The 22,656-nt window shown below is 43.6% G+C and overlaps 1 protein-coding gene across 3 annotated transcripts in view; it reads left to right on the top strand.

The window, feature by feature from the left end:
• Positions 1 to 22,656, top strand: part of rabgap1l (RAB GTPase activating protein 1-like) — a 396,343-nt gene that overhangs the window by 166,243 nt on the left and 207,444 nt on the right. For all 3 annotated transcript variants that reach the window (XM_052010817.1, XM_052010819.1, XM_052010818.1), the window contains one exon: positions 10,281 to 10,394. In XM_052010817.1, coding sequence (XP_051866777.1) covers positions 10,281 to 10,394 — 114 coding nt within the window. The remainder of the gene's footprint in view (positions 1 to 10,280; positions 10,395 to 22,656) is intronic.

Here is a 22,656-nt window from a genome sequence, read left to right as displayed (position 1 = left end):
CTGACAAAGAACAATCCAACCAAGACCTCAACAGTGGAACAGGCCGACGAAGTTATTTCAAACTCAACGGCTGTGAAGGCGGATGAAGGCTGCAACAATTCCATCAGCTCCAATCGTCGTGGTTTCCATGCCATTGGAATCATTTGGTTGATTTGTGAAGTATTGTGTGCTTTTTGTAGTGCAACATCAAGTACATGTTAAACAAGTACATGCACGGGCGTCTTCGCTCTGTGGGCTACTTCCAAGATTGGATTCATAAGCCACTCGAGAGCCCATAAATAGATCAACGGAATGAAGACCATCATCCTCGACCTTGAGGGCTAGCCACGACTGCGACTGTTTTTCAAAAGTTCTTGAAAAGGCCTTTGACAGCAGGGAACAGTCTAAAGGGCCATCAGTGTGTTTCGAGGAAGGAGCCTCAGGATACACCCCCTGAGAGCTAGTTGCTACTTATAATCCCACTTCACTTGAGCTCAGCAAGAAGCTCAGTGCAGGCTGGAGATTTATGTATTTTTCTTCATTTTCCTCTAAGCAGATCAAGATAGCGAGGGCAACTGAGCTGACCCTCTGTGCTTAATTTCAAAAACTAATTTGGAGTGGGCAATGGGCGGTGAGTGGGCCAGGTCCAGTACGATCCGGCCCATTAACTTTGATTCCCCATGTCCGATAGTTTGCTGTCCTGTGCTGTATCCCATCAATGCCAGTAGCTGTGTCATGCTGAGCAGTGTTGGTGAGTGTAGTTTAACCAGTGCTGTATTCATTAATAATATTAGCTCTTTCCAATTATATTCTGTCTTCTCATACAGTTTAGTGCATTGCTGCTGAACTGATATTAGGCAGAGAGATGCGGTGTACAGCTGGTGCAATCCGTGCAACTAGAAGCCAACATTTGTAACTCAATCTCTGCCATAAAAATTATTTAAAATATTTGATTTTATTTTTAATAGTTTAAGCCGATCTGTATTATTTTTGCATGTCGGAGATTCAAAAATTATTTCAAAGGCAGTAGTAGTCAAAAGTCCATCAGTGTGTTTTGGGGAAGGAACCTCAGGGTACAAGTCCTGAGACCGAGTTGCTACTTGGAACCTGCTGCACTTCACTACTTGTTACCATGTGAGGCTTCACTACACTTTGTTTCCTGCTTTGCCACAGCGACCAAAGTAATGGTTGTAAAGCACTTTTGGAATGCCTGAAGTTGTGAAATGCATGCTCTTTTAAAATTTATTTTATATTAATAATTTAAAAGCCAAGGGAGTATAGCTCTATTGCACATCTTAAGGACAGCTGCAGTGTTTGGTACAATAGCTACAGACCAATATCATTCATTTCTATCCATGCTTTTTTATGTGCATTCATGGGCTAATAGAGATGTTTTAAAATAATTGTGTTTCTGATTAGGTGATCACCCTCTGAGAGGTGATCTTATAGAGGTGTATAAAATCATGAGGAGCACAGATAGGGTGAATACACTCTATCTTTTTCCCAGGGTTGGGGAATCAAGAACTAGAGGGCATAGGTTTAAGGTGAGAGGGCAGAGATTTAATAGGAATTTGAAGGACAAGTTCTTCTTTACAAAAAAGGGTGGTATCAATGTGGAGTGAGCTGCCAGAGGAAGTAGTTGAGGAAGGCACAATAACAACTTTTAAAAGACAGTTGTTGGACTGGTACATGGATTGGTAAGGTTTTAGAAGGTTATGGGCCAAACACTGGCTTGTGGAACTAGCTTGGATGGGGCACTTTGGTCGGCATAGACCAGTTGGATCGAAGGGCCTGTTTCCATGCTGTGACTATTAATTTTATGACTCTATTAATTTTACTTATGTGCAATAATCAGTTCATTATCTGAAAGTGTCCGACTACTACTTCAGTCTGTTTTTCCTCCAAGTTTAAACCAAAATCACGCCAAAATCTATAATTATCTTTCAGTGTGCTTTTTGCAGTTTTGAATAGCTGGTAGAAAATTCACACTACTGGTAATGTCTGCTTTGCAATTAGCTACCACTGGACAAATTAAATATGGAGACAATAAATTGCAGCTCATTCTTAAACAAAACTGACCTGTAAGTGTCAATGTAACTGACATTTATAAACTAATTATATTTCAGAAGGCTCATGTTAGTCTATGAACCATGAAGTTCATTCACAGGATTTGGCTTTGGTCCACACCAGCTGTTACTGTTTAACCCAGTCACATCTAATTTCAATAGACTTTTTCAAAAAGTGCAAGTGTAAAATGCTGGATGTGGATGCAGAGAGAGAGAATGTTGGAAATCCTCAGCTGGTCAGGCAGCATCTGCGGAGAGAAGAGCAGAGTTTTGGGTTCATGTCCTTCAACCAGAGCTGGGGAAGGTTTGAGATAGAAGGCTGGAAAGATTAAATTTTAAAAGGGAGTAGTATGCCAGGTAAAAGAGGGTGATAATGGGACAAGCAAAGAAATAAAAGGTCTGTGGAAGTGGTGTAAGTGGGAGAAGTAGAACCATTATCTGTAATTTCAAAAGGAAAGCAGTGTGAATGCTGGACATCTGAGATAAAAACAAAGTGTTGTAAATGCTCTTCCTCTGAAAATGTTGAACTTGTGTTGAGTCTGAAAGGCTGTAATCATCTCGTCAGAAGATGAGGTGCTGTTCCCTTTTGTCACATATACCCTCCTGCTACCTTTAGAATCTGGGGACTTGCCACGCAATATCCCAGGCTCTCCATCAGCAGCCTTGGGAATGTCCAGCCACCAAGAAAGCAACACAATGGTATACATTCAAGAGGAAGTGGCCCTGGAGGAGCTCAGCAGCAACTCTAGTCATTATGACATCTCCTGGCATCAGGAGAAACATGGGCAAAGAGACATCTTGCACCCTCCCTCAGCTGATCATCAGTACTGCTCCTTATTAAGCACCACTGGTGTAAACACTGAGGGCACTTCACTAAGAGTATTTCAGTAATTCCTTGAATGATAGAATCTGTCAAGATGTAGCAGCTAGACTAGGTCTGCAGCAGGTGGTCATAGGACAACATTATGCTCCTTTAATGACCTCCTACCTAAGATCCACAAACAGAACTGTCTTGGTAAACCTATTGTTTCAGCCTGCTCTTGCCCTGCCTTGACTCAACCCTATTCCCCGGTCTAGTCCCTTCCTATTTATATCCATGACACTTCCAATGCCCTCTCCGATGACAATGCACTTTCGATGACAATTTCCAGTTCCCTGGTCCCATTCTCTTCACCGGGGATGTGTAATCCCTTTACACCACCATCTCACATCAGGAAGTTTTGAGGACTTTCCGTTTCTTCCTTGAATAGAGGCCCAACCAGTTCCCCTCCACCAATGCACTCATTCAATTGGTGAAACTTGTCCTTATACTCAACAGCTTCTCCTTCTATTCCACATTCCACTCACTTTCTCCGGATTAAAGGTGTAGCTGTGGGAACTCGCATGGGCTGTAGCTATGTCTGCCATTTTGTTGGATCGTGAAACAGACCTTGCTCCAGGCTTATGAAGGACCACTCCCCACGTCTTTTTCTGACACATTGATGACAGCATCCCACACCAGGGCAAACCTCAAGAATTCATTTTGTTGCCAATTTCCACCCTGCTCTCAACACTTACGTGGTCCTTCTCCTTTCTGGATATCTCTGGCTCCATCTCAGGAGATAGACTAGCCAATAACATCTTTTACAAGCCCACGGACTACCACAGCTGCCTTGTCCATACATCCTCTTACCCTGCTTCCCTTAAGGATGCCATTCCCTTTTCCCAGTTTCTTTGTCCCTTTCACATTTGATCCAATGATGCCTCTGAAATGTCCTCCTCCTTCCTGCAACGTGGCTTCCCCTTTACCATAGTGGATGGAGTTCTCAACCCCATTTCCTCTATTTTCTGCTCTTCGGTTCTCACTCCCTCTCCCCCAGGACAGAACAAAGAGTTCCCTGGTCCTTACCTTCCAGCTTACCAGCCTTCACATTCAATGGATTATCCTGAGCAATTTCTGCCAGCTCTAGCACGGTTCCACAACCAGTCACATCTCCCTCTCTCCAGCCCTTTCTGCAGTTCACAAGGACAGCTCACTTCGTGACTCCCTGGTCCACTCTTGTGTCCCTCCCACCCCCCAACACCAATCACCATCCCATGGAACCTTCCCATAAAACCACAGGAGGTACAACACCTGTTCATTTGCCTCTTCCCTTCCCACTATCTGGGACCCTAATAGTCTTTCCAAATGACATTTGGCATCCTTTTAGAAGAAACATTGAATGTTCCAACTTCAGGTAGTTCCAGTTCAGAATCAAGTTTATTATCACTGACATATGTCATAAAATTTATTGCTTTGTGGCAATAGTACAGTGCAAGACATAAAGACATAAAAATTACTATAACTTACAAAAATAAATGAATTGTGCAAAAAAAAAGGAATAATGAAGTAGTGTTCACGGACATGGCAGAGGGGAAGAAGCTGTTCTTGAAACTTTGAGTGTGGGTCTTCAGGCTCCTGTACCTCCTCCCTGACTCCCTGATGATAGTAACGTGAAGAGGGCATGTCCCGGATGGTAAGGGTCCTTAATGATGAATACTGCCTTCTTGAGGCACCACCTCAAGGCACCTTCTTGATGTCCTCGATGGGTGGGGGAGGGTTGTGTCTGTGATGGAGCTGGCTGAGTCTACAACCCTCTGCAGCCTCTTTCGATCCTGCACATTGAAGCCTCCATACCAGGCGGTGATGCAAATGGTCAGAATGCTCTCCACTGGACAGCTGTAGAAATTTGCAAGAGTCTTTGGTGACATACCAAATCTCCTCAAACTCCTAATGAAGTAGAGCCACTGGTGTGCCTTTTTCAAGTTTAAGTTTATTGTTGTAGGCAAACATACCCAGTGTATAAATACCATGAAAATCAGCTTTCTGCAGCAGCAGCAGCACAGTATGTTACATACATAAGTTAATATAAACTTAAATTAACATAAATTATACATAACTTAAGTGACAAAATAAATAAAGTAAACATAATGACATTAATGCAAGTTGAGAGAGAGGGACAAAATATAGTCCGAGCTAGTGTTAGGGTTTTTCAGGTTGGTTCAAGAACCTGGTGGCAGTGGAGAAGATGTTGTTGAACCTTGACGTTGGGTCTTCGGGCTCCTCATCATTTCCCATCATCGTGCTTATGTTCCTTTCTCACCTTGTTTCAATAACATGCCTTCCTAATGATCAGTCCTTGTGCTCCTTATCACCTGATCTGCCTCAACCTATCTCCATATAGTCTTCTGTCTCACACCTCACTCCTCTGCCCAGCTCTGCTTTCAAAAGTGAACCCCTTCACTCTCACCCCTGTTCTGAGGGAGAGTCCGTGCCCTGAAATGTTGACTGGTTTCTCCCTCCACAGATGTGCTTGACTGGCTGAGTTCTTCCAGCATTTCTGTTTTTCTTGCTTAATGCTCTTTTGGTAGCTTAGAACATACTTTGCTAACCATAACAGAAAATAGCTGTTGCTCTTGGACAATGTCCTTGCTGGTCTAACTGCCTGCCACAGCACAGATGAAGTCCAATCTTTATCCTGAAGGCACTGTACCATGACCCTCATGCCAAACGAACCAGCCCTGGTTTCTTGAGGAATATGCCAACACCTGGCATACATAAAAACAAGCTGCCAACACAGGACTGCAGGCGCTAGATAATGGAAGGAGCATGCTCTTAAGTAGAGATAATTGACTTTGCCACCAGTGTATCAGATTAAAACTTAATGATTCTGCTGTGACCAGCCTCAAATGATGGCGGCTGTTTAATTAAGTGGGAAGTTTAGAGAGCATTCCCATCTTTGGGGAATAGCAGAGTTTAGAACATGAGTGCAAAAGACAGGGCTGAAGCATTTGCAGCCACTTTCAGCCAGAGATGGCAAGTGCATGATCCACCTTGGAGTAGTTTACTCCTACTAGTAATATCTTTGAGGGCGCTATTGTGGCAGTGGATGTTGGGTGAACTAAGCAGGGTCAGTATTGATTGACGTTCAGCTCTCCACTCATTGTCCTACTGCTGCACCTAGTTCTAATATGGGCATGTACCTGGCTGGAAAGTACAGAACAATATATCATCACCCAGTGAGCAGCTTTACCAATCCACTTACTGTGACAAAGTAATTTCACAGATTCATTAACTGAGCATTTTAGAAGCTTTCCCTTGAGACCTTGATAGGCTCTGATACGATTGCACTGATATTATGGTAGCTCCATTTAAGTAATCAGAAAATGTAAATCAAAAAAACTGCAGATGCTGGAAATCTGAAATAAAAACAGAAAATGCTGGAAACACTCAGCAAGTCAGTCAGCGCCTGTAAAAAGAGAAAAGAGTTAAAGTTTCAGGTCAAAAACCTTTCTTCAGAACTGGGAAGGAGGGACAATAAGTTAGCATTCGATTGCAGAGAGAATGGGGGAGGGGTAGATAGGACAAAAAATGTGGAGGTTGTGAAATGCAAGGCTCTAAGACATGCCCTGCAAAGTCTGCTGGGCTAATGGAGAGAGAAAAACTGAGACAATATCACAGATGGAGGACTGGGCTCTCATTTTATAGCGTTTTCCAGATACAAGTCATTGTAGATGCAAGACCAGTTTATGCTGGGGCTCAACTCCTCTGACAGTAAACACCACATTGACCTTCCCAACTGCTTGCTGTGGCTGCATGTTAATGTTGAGCGGTTTGTGCCTGAGGACACTCAGGTCCATCTGAACACCAACACCTTCCAACTCTCACCATTTCAAAAAGCCTCTGCTTTTCTACTTTTTCTATCTTATATTCCATCTGATATATCTTAGCCGAGTTGCTAAACATCTCTGTATCCTCACAGCCCATACAGCTACCCTTGTAACATAGGCAAACTTGAATATAATACTCCTGATACCATTATCCAAATGATTGACGTGGATTGTGAATAGATGTGGCATCAATACTCACAGTCTCTCCAACCCAAAAAATAACCTATTTATTCCTGCTGTCTGTTTTCTGTCCATTGACCAATCCTCATTCCAGACTAGTATATTGCCCTCAATCCCGTGTGGTCTAAATTTTGTTTTAATAACCTCTCCTGAAGGTCTACTTATTTGTCCTTATCTATTCTGCTAGTTACAATCTCAAACACATCTTAATATATTTTGATGGTCTTTTTCACCATGTTTTCCAATGAAATCATTTTAAGACTTTGCATCCTGCAAATCTTGATGGACTCTGAAGGGTAAGTCTGGCCTTTGTTATGAGGTATTCCCCCAGAAACATCCAGACTTTGCCCCGACCCATGAATCTTCACCCATCCCTTCATCCCCACTGCAGTTGTTGTAGGTAGGCTATCAGTCCTGATTGTTTCATGACGATTTTGTGTCTTTTATGTTGGTTTTGCAATATTGGATGAACCGTAATTGCACCTTCTGGCTTTTGGTGTTACATTTTTATAGGTCCAGGGAGAGGGGCGCCCTAAGGTTTCCTTGTGGTAGCAGGAGGAGTATTCCTGCTCCTTCTGCTTCTCCTGGAGTTTGACATTAACACATTCTAATAGGTGCCCTTTCAGCCCAAACCCACCCAGTTTCTCAAGTTTAAATGGAGTCGGGATCCCAAATGACATCCCACCAGACCTTGATATTACCATAGTAACAGGTCGTCCCCAGGTTACGGCAGGATTCAGTTCCTGTGAACTGTTCGTAACCCGGGCAGACCCCAGCTGGTCAGAGACCCTTTGTCAGAACTGTTCTCTTCCCACAGTTTGTCTGTTGACTGTTTCGCTTTCCACAGATACTGCCAGACTTACTGAGTTTTTCTTGCATTTTCTGTTTGTATTTCAGATTTCCAGCATCTGCAGTGTTTTTTTGATTTTCACAAAATGGACTTTATTGGAAATAGGGAATAAATTGGGGGAAGGGGGGAGGGTATCAGGAATAGATTGAGAGATTTTCGACACAGGGAGAGAATCAGAGATTGAGTGGAAGAAATGAGTTCATTGAAAATTTACAGTGCACAAGGAGGTCCTTGACCCATCATGTCTGCACTCACACCAAGCTTCCCAGCGTAATCCCACCTCCCAGCACTGGCTCTGTAGCCCTGCAGGTCGTGGCTCTTCAAGTATCCATCCGTGTACTGTGTAAATGTGATGGGGGTTTCTGCCTCCACCACCCTTTCAGGCAGTGAGTTCCAGACCCCCACCACCCTCTGGATGAAACTATTTTTCCTTATCTCCCCTCTACTCCTTTTCCCAATTCCATCTGCTGTGTCTTTGCCCATTCATACAGCCTGTCTATATCCCCCAAAGTCTCTCTGCATCCTCCTTTGCCACCTAGCTTTTTGTCATCAGCAAACCTGGATACAGTATGCTTGGTCACATCACCAATCATTGATATAGATTGTTACCGGCTCGGGTGCTTATAGTGATCCCTGCAGCACCCCACAAGTCATAGCTTCCTAACCTGAAAATGACCAGTCTAACCCAACTGTTTTCTGTCCATTAGTGCATCCTTAGTTCATGCCAGTATATTAACCCCCAATGCCCTGTGTGCTAATATTGTCTGAAGCTCATTGCTAGAAAGGGTGGTGGAGACAGACGCTCACATCACATCACAATAGCCTCTTTTGCAGTACCTCATTCAAGGTTTACTGGAAGTTCAAATACCCTACATCAGCTGGTTCACCTTTATTGATTCTGCTGGTTACAACTTCCAAAACAAATACTCTAATAAATTGTCAAACATGATTTCTCTTTCATAAATCCATCTTGACTTTCCCAATCCTGTTTTATTTTCCAAGTGTGCTGTTACAACTCCCTTAATAGTTTCCCACATTTTTCGTACAATTGATGACAGGCTAACAGGTCTGTAGTTTCCCCCTTTTCTCTTACCTTCTTTTCTTAAGTAATGGGGTTGCATTTGCTTAGCTGTGATTGGAAAGGAAATGGATATGTTGGGAACATGGAGGGTTTGATTGATTGAAGGGTAACGGATTGGGAATAAACAGAGAAGTCCATGGAAGTGATCAAGGGAGATTGAGATGTAAGCAGAAACAAAGTGAGAAAAAGGAAAGGTTGGGGAAGGAAGAGTTTGAGTCCAGAGGTCATGGTGAACGAAGAAGACATAAAGAGGACAAACTGAGGTTGTTTTTTCTGGAGTGGTGTATTGGTATTGGTTTATTATTGTCACTTGTACTGAGGTACAGTGAAAAACTTGTCTTATAAACCGATCTTACAGGTCAATTCATTACACAGTGCAGTTACTTCAAGTTAGTACAGAGTGCATTGATGTAGTACAGGTAAAAAAATAACAGTACAGAGTAAAGTATCACAGCTACAGAGAAAGTGCAGTGCAATAAGGTGCAAGGTCACAACAAGGTAGATCGTGAGGTCATAGTCCATCTCATTGTATAAGGGAACTGTTCAATAGTCTTATCACAGTGGGGTAAAAGCTGTCCTTAAGTCTGGTGGTACGTAGAGAAGACAGAATGTCCAGGGTGGGTGGGGTCTTTGATTATGCTAGCTGCTTCACCAAGACAACAAGAGGTAAAGACAGAGTCCAAGGAGGGCAGACTGGTGTCCGTGATGCGCTGGGCTTGGTCCACAACTCTCTGCAGCTTCTTGTGGTCTTGGGCAGAGCAGTTGCCATACCAAGCCGTGATACATCCTGATAGGATGCTTTCTATGGTGCATCGGTAAAAGCATCAGTGGAGGCTGAGGGGAGACCTGATAGAAGTTCATCAGATTATGAGAGGCATAGATAGAGTAGACAGCCGGCATTTTTTTCCCCGGGGTCAAAATATCTAATAATGGAGGGCATGCATTTAAGGTGAGGGGGGAGAGTTCAAAGGAGATGTGCGGGGGAGGTTTTTTACACAGAGAGTGGTGGGTGCCTGGAATGCGCTGCCAAGGGTGGTGGAGGGGTATGAACCATGTGCAGGCAGAAGGGATTAGGTGTCATTAACTTAATTAGTTCGGCTTAACATCATGGGCCAAAGGGTCTGTTCCTGTGCTGTACTGTTCTATGTTCTGTAAAGATCAGATAAAGGAGAGATTCGCTGTGAGGACTTATGCATGTGATTCACTTGGATAATAAATATCCACATATATGGTGTACCCATCTTGTTCGTGTCATATTTACTTTTTAGAACACCTTGTGGATCACACCTGTTTTTATAAAGCGATGTATCCCTGTCCCACAATGCGAGATATGCTACTTTTGTGTGCATTATGGATGCCTTATGGTACTACACTGAGGAGAAAAAAAACAATCCTAGGTTCCAAAGTCACTAATTTCTGTTCAATTTTTTTCCAGGATTCTGTTCAGGAGAACGTCATCACCCGTGATATTAATCGGACTTTTCCAGCCCATGATTACTTCAAGGACACTGATGGGGATGGACAAGATTCACTGTTTAAGATCTGTAAGGTAGGATATTGGAATCCAAGAGCACCAGCTGCCTTCTCCTGTGCTGGATATTTGCACAGGACTTGGACTTTGATGCTGAATCTATACCTCACTATCAGTGTTGTGCAATGCTCTCTGTGAATTTTTCCTCAGCGACTATTCACCTGTCCTAAAGTATGGTATAAAGTATTTTCCATCATCTCCACAAAAATTAGCTCCAAACCTCGGTGGGTTTGAAGAAGTTGTGGATCTGTAAACGTGCTTGTCAAAATGTGATGCATTGAGCACAGTTCAGCAGTGAGAGATGTTTCAGTGTTATGTTGGGTATGTCTGTGTGTGATCTATACAGAGAATGGTACTGTGCTTGTAGTTAGTGTATTGTGCATGCACACATCAGCATTGAGGCTATATTTCTTTGTCCCTTCTCTGTGTAACCTGCACACAGAATGACACCTTTCTTATTTAGTGTTGTGTGGCATGTAGGTAGAATCAGCTGAGGTTAAGGGAAGGAGTAAAGGGGCAAAGAATTTAAGGTAAGAGAGATGTCAGGTCATGGAAGGCAGAGAGCTGCACGTGAAATCTGAAGAAGGAAGAAAAGGAGTTCCAAGTTAACCTAAATATACTTCAGTTCAGTTAGTTTCTGGCCCCAATCACATTCTTGGAATTACTTTGGGAGGCTGAGTCCTTACCTCCCCCAGCCATCCCTTTGCCTGAAGGTTTTTGCAGCTTGTAAAAATGTTTTGATGTAGTGGGTGATCCTGCAGAACTGGCTGACATTCTCCTCCTTGTGTTCTATTATTTCTGTGTCCAACAGCATTGTCTGTTTTTGCACAAGCTGCATTCAAACTGGACAGGAGATGTCTGCTGTCCTGTGTTATCTTTCACACTGACATAAAGTGAGGACAGGGGTCACGAGATGCACAGGTAGAGGATCCTAATGTAACTGTATTAATGAGGCTATTTATCCTTCTAACCATTGTAGGCTTTAGGTCAATAAAACTGGTTACAGGGTCTGCAACCACAAGACCCCATGAGAAAAGCAAATTATTACAGTTGCTGAAAATCTGAAATAAAAACAAAAATGCTGGAAACACTTAGCAGGTCAGGCAGCTTCTGTGGAGAGAGAAACAGAATCAACATTTCAGGTTCCAATGAGACTCATCAAGCTGAAATGTGAACTGTTTCTCCCCACAGATGCTTCTTGATCCAATGACTATCTCCAGCATCATCTTTTCTTTAATCTTTTATTTTATTTATGATCCTATTAAAAGGGAGACTGGAAATTGGACTTGAACTTTGTGTACCCTGTGACACAGAGGGATTCATTTTGAACAACAATGTACTAAAGATCTGATTTCTCCAGACTTAAAATCATCTGTGTGCTGGCGGGGTGGGGGGGGAAGTGCAGGGGGGATGCAGGGGGAGAGCTCATTGCTTGTTTAGAGTATTAAAGTACTAGGGGAGGTGAGAATGCTTTCTACTTTTAAACCGGGCTTTTGATTTTGCTGTTGGATATTATTTTAATATCCAGGGAATAGAAAAAAAACCCAACACCTCTTGTTTTCCTTTCTGACCAGTGTTCTGTTGGGTGGCTAATTGTTGGGCAGGTAATTTAGCTGGCTAAAAGTCCCTCGCCCATTCAGTATTGCAGTTACTATTCCCCACTACATAAGCCTTCCTAAACCTTCCATCCTAATTGTACTTCTTATCTCTAAACACCAGGACACAGCTTGGACATGATGTGTTGATACCCCTTTTGTGCTGCGATTTCTTTCTGTTTTTAAGTCCTTGTTCAGATTGACTCTCTAAACTCTTACCATAATTCCAAAATCCTCAAATCCAGCTTTATTTCCTCACCCAATATCAAACTGACCCTCACTGAAATTTCAAAGTACACTGATTTAGGCTCTGGGTCTGTATCCCTCCTTGGTCATAACTAGAGTATCTCTAGCAATGCCTTTTCTTCCCATCTCTGCAGATCTGGGGCTTCACAATGGTGCAGCTGGTATTATCTGTATGAAATCTGCATGTCCTCCCTGTGACCACATGGGTTTCCTCCAGGTGCTCCTGTTTCCTCTCACATCCCAAAAATATGCTGGCCAATATTGATTGGCACCTGCTTAGTACCAAAGGTTTAGACGGCGCAGAGTTTGTTAAGTGTGTCCAGGACAGATTCCTGTCACAGTATGTTGACAGGCCGACTAGAGGGAATGCCATATTAGATCTAGTATTAGGTAACGAACCGAGTCAGGTGACAGATCTCTCAGTGGGTGAGCATTTGGGGGACAGTGACCACCACTCCCTAACCTTTAGCATTGTCTTGGACAAGGATAGGAGCAAAGAGGACAGGAAGATATTTAATTGGGGAAGGGCAAATTATGAGGCTATAAGGCTCGAACTTGAGAGAGTAAATTGGGATGATATTTTTGAAGGGAAATGTACTATAAGGATGTGGTCATTATTCAAGGATCTCTTGCAGGATGTTAGGGATAAATTTGTCCTGGTGAGGCAGGGAAAGAATGGCAGGGGGAAGGAACCACAGGTGACAAGAGAGGTGGAACAACTAGTTAGGAGGAAGAAGGCAGCATACATAAGGTGTAGGCAGCAAGGATCAGATAGGGCTCATGAGGAATATAGAGTAGCAAGGAAGGAACTTAAGAAGGGGCTGAGGAGATCTAGAAGGGGACATGAAAAGGCCTTGGCAAGTAGGGTTAAGGAGAATCCCAAGGCATTTTTCACATGTGAAGAGCAGAAGGATGACGAGAGTGAAGGTAGGACCAATTAGAGACAAAGGTGGGAAAATGTGCCTGAAAGCTGTGGAAGTGGGTGAGGTTCTCAAAGAATACTTCTCTTCAATATTCACCAAGGAGAGGGGCCTTGATGACGCTGAGGACAGTGTTGGTAAGGTTAATGTTCTGGAGCATGTAGATATCAAGAGAGAGGATGTGTTGGAGCTGTTAGAAAATATTAGGACAGATAAATCCCCGGGGCCTGACAGAATATTCCCCAGGCTGCTGTGTGAGACGAGGGAGGAGATTGCTGAACCATTGGCTAGGATCTTTGAGTCCTTGTTGTCCATGGGAATAGTACCAGAGGATTGGAGGGTGGCAGATGTTGTCCCCTTATTCAAAAAAAGGTAGTAGGGATAGTCCAGGGAATTACAGACCAGTGAGCACTATGTCTGTGGTGGACAAGCTGTTGGAAAGGATTCTAAGAGATAGGATCTATGAGTATTTAGAGAATCATGGTCTGATTAGGGACAGCTAGCATGGCTTTGTGAAGGGCAGATCATGTCTCACAAGCCTGATAGGATTCTTTGAGGAGGTGACCAGGAAGATTGATGAGGGTAGTGCAGTAGATATGGTCTACATGGATTTTAGTAAGGTGTTTGACAAGATTCCACATGGTAGGCTTCTTCAGAAGGTCAGAGGGCATGGGATCCAGGGAGGCTTGGCTGTGTGGACTCAAAATTGGCTTGCCTGTAGAAAGCAGAGGGTTGTGGTGGAGGGGAGTGCATTGGAGGGCTGTGACTAGTGGTATCCAACAAGGATTGGTTCTGGGACCTCTACTTTTTGTGATATTTATTAATGACTTGGATGAGGGAGTAGAAGGGTGGGTTGGCAAGTTTTCAGACGACACAAAGGTTGGTGGTGTTGTGGATAGTGTGGAGGACTGTCGAAGATTGCACAGGAATATTGATAGGATGCAGAGCTGGGCTGAGAAGTGGCAGATAGAGTTCAATCCGGAGAAGTGTGAGGTGGTACACTTTGGAAGGACAAACTCCAAGGCGGAGTACAAAGTTAATGGCAGGATTCTGGGAAGTGTGGGGGAGCAGAGGGATCTGGGGGTTCATATCCACAGATCCCTGAAAGTTGCCTCACAGGTGGATAGGGTAGTTCAGAAAGCTTATGGGATGTTAGCATTCATAAGTCATGGGATCGAGTTTAAGAGCCTCGAGGTAATGATGCAGCTCTATAAAACTCTGGTTAGACCACACTTGGAGTACTGTGTTCAGTTCTGGTCGCCTCATTATAGGAAGGATGTGGAAGCATTGGAAAGGGTGCAGAGGAGATTTACCAGGATGCTGCCTGGATTAGAGAGTATGGATTATGAGGAGAGACTAAGGGAGCTAGGGCTTTACTCTTTGGAGAGAAGGAGGATGAGGTGAGACATGATAGAGGTATACAAAATATTAAGAGGAATAGATAGAGTGGACAGCCAGTGCCTCTTTCCCAGGGCACCAGTGCTCAATACAAGAGGGCATGACTTTAAAGTAATGGGTAGGGTTCAAGGGAGATATCAGGCATGGAATGCGCTGCCTGGGGTGGTGGTGGAGGCAGGTACGTTGGTCAAGTTCAAGAGGTTGTTAGATAAGCATATGGAGGAATTTAAAACAGAGGAATATGTGGGAGGAAGGGGTTAGATAGTCTTAGGCGAGGTTTAAAGGTCAGCACAACATGGTGGGCCGAAGGGCCTGTATTGTGCTGTACTGTTCTATGGTTCAATAGGTTAATTGATCACTGTAAATTGCCCTTAGTGTGTAGGTGAGGGGTAGAATCTGGGGGGATTTGGTAATTGGTTAATTTTTGTCACATGTACCAAGATGCAGTGAAAAGCTTTTGTTTTGCCTGCCATCCGGACAGATCATTCTGTACATAAGTACATCGAGGTAGTACAAAGGGAAAACAAAACAGGATGCAGAATACAGATAAAATGCAGCGCAAGTAGACAAATAAAGTGCAAGGGCTATGACAATACATTGAGATATCAAGAGTTAATCTTTCAACGTTAACAGCGGGATAAAAGTTGTCCTTGAGTCTGGTGGTTTGTGCTCTCAGGCTTTGTATCTACTGCCCAACAGGAGAGCGGAGAAGGAGAACAACCGAGGTGGGAGGGGTCCTTAATTATGTTGGCCACTTTCCCGAGGCATTGGGAAGTGTAGGCAGAGTCCATGTGGGGGAGGATGGTTTATATGATGGATTGGGCTGTGTTCACAACTCTCTGTAGCTTTTTGCGGTCTTGAGCAGAGCAATTGCCATACCAAGTCATGATGCATCAGGATAGGATGCTTTCTATGGTGGATCTGTAAAAATTGATAGGAGTCATAGGGGACATGCTGAATTTCCTTAGCTTTCTGAGGAAGTAGAGGCATTGGTGTGCTTTTTTTGGCCGTGTGGCTGGACTAGGACAAATAGTTGATGGGAATGTAGGGAAAATAGAAAGGAGTTAGTGTAAATGGGTGCTTGATGTTTATTGTAGACTTGGTGGGCCAAAGGGCCTGTTTTGCTACTCTGTGACTGAATCTACCACTCCTGAAACTCCTAAGGGAATCCTTAATCCTCACTTCCTTTGATCCTATCACCTGTCAGTGGGGACAGGTGGACACAGCCAGCTCAGCCCCTGGATCTACTCTCAGTCCCTCAAGTATTACAAGATGTATCTGCATCACCAAGGCATGGATTTATTCGGGTCCCTAATTCCTGTTGAATGGTAATGCTCGTGCACCTTCTCAAACCTCTGCCGCTTGTGTGAAGAAGTTGTCTCTGCAGGAATGAGAGGTAGGGGGTTCCTGGATTTGACCCAGCATGTGACCTGGGGACAATAGTGGGGAGCTTAGACGTGAGCATTCCTGTGCTCCTGATGAAAAACACGATGATGCTGGAGGAACCATGTTACATTCAAGTTATATTCAGCTAGGTAAGAGGAACATATCCAGCTCTTGTCTGTATTTGTCTACTTGTTGAGGAATTCACCCCTTGCATGTAGACATAGTTGTGCAAGTTTTTATTTAATTAAAACAAAGACTCATTCTGAACAGTAGCAGAGCCAAAAGAGCTGTCAGGGTGGCTTATGGATATTTCCTGTCCCATCAACCAAGAAACAGTAGTACCCTTGTCAATGTATTCAAAGTAAAACCAGATGGGCACTTCAGGAAGAAGGGGTTAGAAGTGGCATGGGGCTGGATGGAATGGAATATCAGCAGCGATAGGTTGGGCTGAAGGGGCTGTTTTTGTGCTGAAAATACTATGTATTTCTTCATGTAATGTATTCAGAAAATCCACATTGTTGGAAGATAAAAGATCATCAGAAGAGGATCATTTCGCCCCTCAAGCCTTCTCTGTCATTCAACAAGATTGTGACTGATCCTCCACCTCAGCATCATTTTCCAGCACTATCCCCATAATGTGCTGAATTTACCAATCCCTGTTTTGAATGAACTCAGTGACTGAACCTCTACAGTCCACTGGGGTAGAAAATTCCAAAGACTCACCAACCTCTGAATAAAAAAAGATTCTTCTCACCTCTCTCCTTTGTCATCTATCCCTTATTCTGCGACTGTGCCTGCTCAGCCAGGGGAAACATCCTCTCTGCATCCAGACCTAGGGCCCTATGAGAATTTTGTCATTTCCAATGAGATCTTCTCTCACTCCCCTGAACTCTAGCTAATACAGGCCTAGTCTACTCAGTGTCTTGCTCATATGACAGACCCACCATCCCAGGAACCAGTCTGGTGAATCTTGGCTGCTTTCCTTTATAGCAAGTATTTCCTTTTATACACAGAACTCCAGGTGTGGTCTCTCAGAGGCCCTATACAATTGTAATAAGTCATTCTTATTTGTGCTCAAATCCTCTTAAAATAAAGGCCTACATACTACTTCTCTCCTGATTGCTGCACGTAAGCTTTCAGTAACTTTTGTACAAGAATGCCCAGTTCCTTTTAACACCCGACATTTTCCAATCTCTCAGTACTTAAAAGCTACTCAGCATTTCTGTTTTATCAACCCAAGTACATCACCTTACATTTTTCCACATAATACTTCATCTGTTGTCTACTCCCTCAGTTTGCCTCTATCCCCTTGTGGCTTCTCTAGACTCTCATCCCTACCACATTCCCACTCAGTTTCATGTCATCAACACTGTGGAATGTCCCATTTGGTCTCCTCAGCGGAATCGTTGATACAGATTGTGAATAGCTGGGGTTCGCGCAAGATTCCCTGCAGTACCCATTAGTCACAGCCTGCCAGCTTGGGAAGGATCTGCTTGTTCCCGACTTTGCTTTCCATCAGTTGACCAACTCTCAAGCCACATGAGTTTATTATCCCCAATTCCATGCCATACAGTCATACAACATGGAAACAGGCCCTTCAGCCCAACTTAGCCACGCTGACTAAGTTGCCTAGCTGAACTATCCCCATTTGCCTGCATTTGGCCCATATCCCTCTAAACCTTACCTATCCATTTACCTGTCCAAACTACTTTTAAATGTTGTAATTGTACTTGCCTTTGTAATTGTCTGGTAGCTCGTACTATATACGCACCACCCTTTGTGCGAAAAGGTTGCCCCTCAGGTCCCTTTTTACTTTTCCCCTCTCACTGTAAACCTATGTCCTCTAGTTTTGGACTACCCTGGGGAAAAGACTGCGGCTATTAACCTTATCCATGCCCCTCGTGATTTTATAAACCTCGATAGGGTCACCCCTCAGCCTCCTACGATCCACTGAAAACAGTCCCAGCCTATCCAGTCTCTCCTATCAAGCTCTCCAGTCCCGGTAAAATCCTTATGAATCTTTTCTGCTCCCTTTCCCAGCTTAAGCACATCTTTAACGACATCCGACTAATGCAAGGTAACAAAAGTAAAGGGCAAGTGGAAATCTGGAATTGTCTGAAATTACCAAGGAAATCTAGAATAAAGGAGTGGTAATGCCGGAGGCCTGGTTTGAAGCTGAGAAGCTTTAGCTCAAATCTACATTGAGCTCTGTTGCTATAGTGCAGGAGAGCAAGAGAAGTAAAGTGATGGGCAACGTGACTTGGAGGGTGTGCCTGCAGACTGAGCCAGAGGTATTCTGCAAATGTGCACTTGGTTCCTCCACATTTTGAGTAGCAAATACATTAAATTGAATTAGAAGATGTACAAGTGAACGGCAGCTTTAGGGCTAAGGACTGTTTGGCTCCCTGGTTAGTGGGAAAGCACAATATAAAGGGGCAGATGTTGCATTTTCTGCAGTTGCATAGATAGATGCAGTCAGAGGAGGAGTGCATGCTGGATGAGATGAAAGAACAGACCATAGAGTCATGAAGGGACTGGTCCATTTGGAATACTGAAGGAGAGAGATGGAGGATGTGTTGAGTGGAGTGGACATTAAGACAATACATGCAGGATACGGGGTAATTATTCATTAGATTTCTGTTCATTGTCCAGAAACGTGTATGATATCTCGCTGAAGTAAAATCACAGGTGGCTAGTGGGATGTGCTGCAGCTTGCTGGGATCCCCGTGTTCCTGGGCAGTGTTGTTGTCAGCAATCCAGACCTTGAGGTAGTTCAACAGATACTGCGCCAAAGAGTGGAGGGATCCGCTCCACGTGGGGGCACTGGCTGACGTCCTCCATCCATGTCTAACCCACTACCTTCTGCTGGGTTTTTTTGAATTTCTACCAGTGAAGTTGTGCAGAGTCTTGATCTGAAAAATATTTCTACAAGTTTTGTAGACGGTGTAAGTTTCCCGTCTCTTTTTGCTTCTATATTTGGGAGGTGGGATGCACAGAAACAGTTTGCTGTCAATTATTACATCTGCTATGTTCATTAAGCATCCACTCTCCCCTCCTCTCTCCTTAACACACAGTGCATTGGACAAAATGGCTTTATTTGGAGATGAACACTTTTTAGTTTCACACAGGGCTTTGTGATGCCAGTTTATGTTCAATACTCTGGAAGAGAATCAAGGACAGTGCCAAAACCACCTTCTGCCCCTCCTTTCCAAAGGCACTGGTTTGTGTCCATATGTATAAAAAAAATGTTAAATCTAGAATTTTTGCTGATTATATTATCAAAATAGCTGCACCTGACTGAGAGTTGTGTGTTTCTTCCAGCCCAGCAGATTCACCTTCATGTCCAGCTGATTAATGACACTGATCCAAAAGTTACATCTGGATCTAGCAGCCTGCCAGCACCAACAGTACTGCTGCCCTTGTAATTATTACTGTGACTGATTTTATCATAACCCAGTGTTAATTACTCTAAATGGAAATTGCATTTTCTTTTCAGTGCAAATGAGAACGAAACCTGCACCTCTGTAATGCCTTGTGTGACTTAAGGATCTCCTGACATTTTTTCACAGCTTATGACGTATAGTGTCAGTGTTGAAAGGTAGGAAGCCTGGCTAGTTAGTTTGCACGCAGTGAGTTCTGGCAGTTTGCAATGCTGAATTGACCAGGTAATCTGTTTCCGTGACCATGGTCGAGGATAAATATTATTCAGAGAGAACTCTCTTGCTTTTTTCAAAGCCGTGCTTGGGATAGTTTTCAGACTTGGTTAAGTGTCTCTTCCCAAAGGTGGCACATACAGCAGTGCAGCACTCCCTTGGTTCTGCACTGGGCTGTCAACCTGAGCTATCCTCATGTCTCTAGAGTGAACCTACAATATTCTGACTCAGCTGAATCAGGTAAATCACATAAATAGGGTCATAGACAAGGCTTTAAACTAAGTTGGGGGGGAGGGGGAGGGTATGGGTCCAAGAATGGGATGCTCAATAAATCAAGAGGAAATAAGAGCACAGTGGCACAAGATAGTGAGGGGGAAATTGACAAGCAAAATGTGACAGACTGGGGCAGAAAATATAAACAAAAGTATGCAGGACAGAGTTAGTAAAAACTTTATCTGAATGCATGTAGCACTTGCAATAAGATAGGTGAGTTGACAGCACAAATAGCAACATATGAGAATGACCTAATAGCTGTTACGGAGGCACGTTTGCAGGGTGACCAGAACTGGGTGTTCAGTATTCCAAATTATGCAGTGATCCAAAAGAACAGGCCAAAAGGGAAAGAGTTGGGGTGGCCTTGTTAATCAAGGAAGGAATCAGAGTGGTGTTGAGTTATGATATAGAGGTAGTGGACAGTAATGTAGAATCAGTTTGGGTTGAAATCATAAATAGCAGGGGAAAGAAGACGTGGGTGGGAGTAACCTCTGCCCCTGAAAATGTGACCTCTTGATAGGGCAGTTCATGAATGGGGAAATATCTAGGGCATGTTTGAAGGGGACTGCAATTGTCATGGGAGATTTTAATCATCGTGATTGGCAAGGGTTTCATCGAAGAAGAATTTGTGGAGTGTATCAAGAATTGTTTCTGAGAACAGTATGTTACGGAACCTACCCAGGAATGGGCTATTTTAGATCTGGTCATAAGTAATGAGGAAGGATAATTAGAAGTCTTGTGATTAAAGATCTCCATTGATGGTAGTGGCTATAATATGATAGAATTCCAGATGCAGAGTGAACACCAAAGGACCAAAACCAGCTGGTCCATAACACTCAGCAGGAATTTATCTCAATGAGAAAGAGGGATTTTATGAGAAAAAGACACAATCTGTGGTTAACAAAGGAGGTCAAGGATAATGTTAAATTGAAAAGGAGGGAATACAAATTGGCAAGGGCTGGTGATAGACCACAGGACTGGGAGGTTTTTAGGATCCAGCGGTAAAGGACTAAAGGGAAACTTGTGTGTGGTATCAACTCAAACAGTAAGAGTTTCAATGAATATGTAAATAGGTGGAAAGTGGCAAAAGTAGGTGTGGGATCTCCAGAAAACAAGGCTGGTAAATTAATAACAGGTATGTTAAATGAATTTTTTGCATCAGTTTTCACTGTGGAGGACACTGCAAATATCACTAAGATAACAGATGGGCTAATTTCAAGTAACAATGAGGAACTTGTAAAAATTCCAATCACAAGGCTAAAGTATTAGAGAAACTCATGGGCTAAAGTAGACAAATCACCAGGACCCGATGGACTGCACCCAAAGGTTTTAAAGGAAGTGGCTGCAGAGAAAGTGAACCCATTGGTTGGAATGTTTCAGAACTCACTGAATTCCTGGAGGGTACCAGAAGATTGGAAAACAGCTAATGTGACTCCCTTGTTCAAAAAGGAAGGAAGACAGAGGGTGGGGAACTGTAGGCCAGTTAGTTTAATGTCTATTGTTGGCAATATGCCTGAGTCAGTAGTCAAATAAGAAATAACTAATCATTTGGGAAAGCTGAATATCATCAAACCTTGTAGACTAGGTTTTATTAAAGGTAAATCATGTTTGAGAACGTGACAGGGAGAGATGATAGAGGGGATCCTGTGGAAGTATTTAGATTTCCAAAAGGCATTTGACAAAATGCAACGTAAGAGGAAACGTGCATAAATTAAGAGCCCAAGGTGTTGGAGGAAATGTGTTACCGTGCATTGCAAACTGGCTGGCTTGTAGAAAGGGTTGGTATAAATGAGGCAAGGCCTGGCTCTGCTTACATACCTGCCAAAACAGATACATCCTGTATCAAACCCCCACCCTACTACAGCCCAGGACCCCCCCACTTTATTAGATCAGAACAACTTCTGGCTCCACCAGACTACAGCATGTTCCCATTCTGCTGCCCCTCGTTCACAACTTCCACCAGATTCTGTGGCTGCAGCAATGACCGGGAAGGACGGGGTGGGTGTGGAAGAGTTGCAAATCGGCAGCACATTGGAGAGGGCACACAACAATTCTGCATCCCCTCTCCTCTGTGCTGGTCTCCCTAGGTGGACTTTTTGATTGCTAAAGCGTTCTGCACATAGGAGGAGAGAGAAGGAGCTGCCTCTGCTCGTGCTTACCATGGTGATGGTTGGTGGCTGCAGAGGTTGTAGCTGACCCTCAGGTAAACTGCGCTACCCAGTTTGTAAATCTGCTTCATTGCACACACACACACACACACACACACACACACACACACACACACACACACACACACACACACACACACACACACACACACACACACACACACACACACACACACACACACACACACACACACACACACACACTCTCACTCACTTTAAATTGCAAACTTCCAAAGTACTCCCCGCACCCAAAGTGACCATAAATCAGTAACCACAAATTAACTGAAAAATCTGGACACATAACACCCTGAAGATGTTGTTTGGGTATCAGCACAGTCTGACACTACTGTGTCTGGAAGGCTTGAATTGTAAGGAGAGACTGGGTATGCTGGGACTGTTTTACTTGGAGCATGGGAGGCTGAGGGGTGAACTTATAGAGGGATACTAAAATCCTGAGGGGCATAACTAAGGTGAATGGTCACAGTCTTTTTGCCATGCTAGGAGAGTCTTAAACTTAGAACTTAATAAGATTATGAGAGGCATAGGTAGTGTAACAGCTGGTATCTTTTTCCTAGGACTGAAATGTCTAATACTAGAGGGCGTGCATTTAAGGTTAGAGGGGGTACAAAGGAGATGTGCGG

This window comes from Pristis pectinata, chromosome 3 (genome assembly GCF_009764475.1).
Source record: "Pristis pectinata isolate sPriPec2 chromosome 3, sPriPec2.1.pri, whole genome shotgun sequence".
Classification (NCBI taxonomy): domain Eukaryota; kingdom Metazoa; phylum Chordata; class Chondrichthyes; order Rhinopristiformes; family Pristidae; genus Pristis; species Pristis pectinata.
The sequence above is the reverse complement of the archived record's forward strand: the minus strand, read 5'-3'. Positions and strand labels throughout refer to the sequence as shown.